General features: G+C 49.1%; 1 protein-coding gene across 2 annotated transcripts; it reads left to right on the top strand.

The window, feature by feature from the left end:
• Positions 1–105: 105 nt before the first annotated feature.
• SARC_13893 lies at positions 106–2,775 on the top strand (the record flags this gene model as incomplete). 2 transcript variants are annotated; one of them, XM_014291974.1, is made up of 4 exons in its annotated part: positions 106–248; positions 475–529; positions 879–2,140; positions 2,699–2,775. In XM_014291974.1, coding segments are annotated over exons 1-4 (1,514 nt in total), but the record flags the coding sequence as incomplete, so codon positions are not given. The 2 variants fall into 2 exon arrangements, with proteins under 2 accessions (XP_014147449.1, XP_014147450.1); XM_014291975.1 differs by having other exon boundaries at positions 2,696–2,775.
• Between the last annotated feature and the right edge of the window lie 164 nt (positions 2,776–2,939).

Genomic DNA, 2,939 nt, shown 5'->3' with positions numbered 1-2,939 from the left:
TTATGTACAAGTGTTTCTGTATATATAGACCATTTAAATTTGTATACAAAAATATATACTGTTTTGACACAGTCAGCTCACATTTTCCCTCAATCGACACACCACACAGATTCGGTCAGTATGCGCAAATGCCTAACGAATGTTACATTCTGCTATTGATCTATTTGGATCGTATCAGCCAAAACTACCCGTCATTCTGTATTAACTCGTTCAACGCCCATCGAATGATCTTAACAGGGCTTGTGTTGGTAAGTCACAAAGCTGACTTTTATTTGAACGCAAATGGTTTTTCCTTTCGAATCTTCTGATTGCACTGTCCAAGTTTCCTTTACAAGCGGAAATCGCCGTGTATTGTGACTGTCCACATCACTATCACTTGTGCTTGGTTTCCGTTTAAGATATTGTACCCTGACTGTGTGGTGCGTATGTCTCGCTTTTGCGGACCGATCTAACACTCTGCTCTCTCTTATACAGGCTGCCAAGTTCTCACAAGACAGGTACTTCACGAACACTCACTATGCGCGTGTAGGTAAGTCTGTCATTTGTGTTGATTGTTGTGTGGGTTTGTCTACAGACGACAGCTTACCCAGCGCTGCTATTTATAATCGCACTTTATTTATGCGTCACTTCCCGCTGTCATGGTACTCGACGACTCGATTCCACATCGGATGCACTTTGTGGCACCGCTTGGTGTATGTGTGATAGAAACAGGACTTCAGCCACGCACACAGTGAAACACAGGCGCTGATGCCAATATATATAAATCAACAAATGCCGCATACGCTGATGCTTCGAACACTCAATACCGTTCTCATTATGAGTGTTCTGTAGTCTGCACACGTACAAAGTCTCACAATCAACTGGCCATTCTTGCGCAGGTGGACTCCCAGGCCGAGAGTTGAAAGCCTTGGAACTGGAGTTCCTAGCTCGTATCACCTACGCATTGTGGGCCGATTCGCACCTGCTCGAGGCGTATTGGCAGCAACTACTGCAGTATGCACAGCGCAATACCCACCAGAGACGACATCAACCACTTGCGGGGGCGATCCAAAACCCACCAGGACAGGTGCAAGCCAGGCATAATGGCCTTCCTATGCCGCCCGCACAGGCAGGCGCTTTTTCGATAGACAACACTCGAGTAGCGGGCCAGGGAGGTGCCCCAGGAACTGGCACACACCCCGCGAATGTGCCTTACCACGAGGGGTTTGACCCGAGGTTAGGCGTACAAGCAGCCCAGAGGAATGTTGAGCCGCAGCACTCGCCAGCGCCAACGCAACCGCAGGATATGTACTCGCAGAATAGCACTGTTCAGGCGAGCGGTAGGCAGGCACACATGGACACGCATCCACAGCCGCATTCACCATACAGAGGTGTATCGTTAGAAAGGACACAAGAGTACCACGAGAATAAACCGGCCCAATACTGGCCACAGACACGGACTGAGGGGGAGGATGCGGTCAAACTGCACCAAAACACAGCACTAGCAGCCGAGCATAGCACGGCAACGGGGCATGTAGTAGAGAGACGCACTGAACGTATTCGGAAGAAGTCGAGGCAGAGCATTGGGGACACCTGCTCATCGCCCACACAGTACGTTGGCGAGAGCGAGACAGAGTTCATACCGCCGCACAACAAGGTAGAGGTGCAGCAAGGCACACAGGCGTCTGGACACAGGAAAATGTTTCTGCAGTCACCAAAACGTATGGGTATGGTGGTAGAACCAGGACTACCACAGCCGTACACAGGTATGGGTAGCGGCACGGAAGGGAGGGCGCTCACACAAGCACAGGAAACAGCGGAACTCCAAGCACGCGCACATATAGACGCACACACAGACGCCCAAGCACAAGCAAACGCACAACTCCACGCTCATACGCACCCTCAGCACCGACAACAATCTCCGCTGGAGCCGCCTTTGGGCCGGTACACCTCCTCTAGCGCGATGGCAGTGCCTGGCGCAAGCGTGGATATCAGTCCCAGGGCACCTCTAGCACAGGCGTACTCGTCCAGTTATGGGAGTGACCTGAGCAGAATAAGTGGAAACAGCAACAAGAGCGCGCCGCAAGACGTGGATCGGGCGCTCTCCAGTAACAGCCATAGCAGTCCCACCGGTCTGGTTGTGGGGTCCGCAACGTCCGAGGTATGGTTGTGGTCAAATGTGGGTGGGTGTGATGGTACATTGCCGTTGTTAAGGTCTGTGTGTGCTGTATTATATCTATGAGAATATGTAATAAAGGGAATAGAAAAGGCACTTACCAGTAAAAGCGATAGCAGTCCGACCGGTCTGATTGTGGGGTCCGCAACGTCCGAGGTATAGTTGTGGTCAAATGTGGGTGGGTGGGTGTGATGGTACATTGCTGTTGTTTAGGTTTGTGTGTGCTGTATTGTATCCATGAGAATTAGTAGAAGGTATAGAAGGGACTACAGTAATAACCACATAACCACAGCAGTCCCACCTGTCTACTTGTTAGGTCCGCAACGTCCGAAGTATAGTTGTGGTCGAATGTGTGTGGGTGTAATGGTACATTGCCGTTCTTTGGGTATGTGTGTGCTGTTTTATATTCATCAGAATGCGTAGTATTAGAAGTTCCACCAGTTAATTAAACCTACTTGGTCAGAACTTTACCAGAACATTGCTTTATCCTATAATCTGATCTTAGTTGCTTTTAATTGCTCTTCTGCACTCCTGTACCAGCAGTTGAGCTCGCCGCCGTTGAACGAAGAAAACTTTAGATATAAGCTGCTACATAGGCAAAGACAACGACTGAAAAGCGTAAGTCATACTTTCTTGCTCTATCTGAAATGTGTCATGCTTCATGCTCTGTCTGAAGTGTGGCTCATATTGTCTTGCTCTGTCTGAAGTGAGTCATATTTCATGCTCTGTCTGAAGTGTGAGTCATATTTTCATGCTTTGTCTGAAGTGAGTCATATTTCGTGCT

This window comes from Sphaeroforma arctica, assembly GCF_001186125.1.
Source record: "Sphaeroforma arctica JP610 unplaced genomic scaffold supercont1.3882, whole genome shotgun sequence".
NCBI lineage: Eukaryota > Ichthyosporea > Ichthyophonida > Sphaeroforma > Sphaeroforma arctica.
The sequence above is the reverse complement of the archived record's forward strand: the minus strand, read 5'-3'. Positions and strand labels throughout refer to the sequence as shown.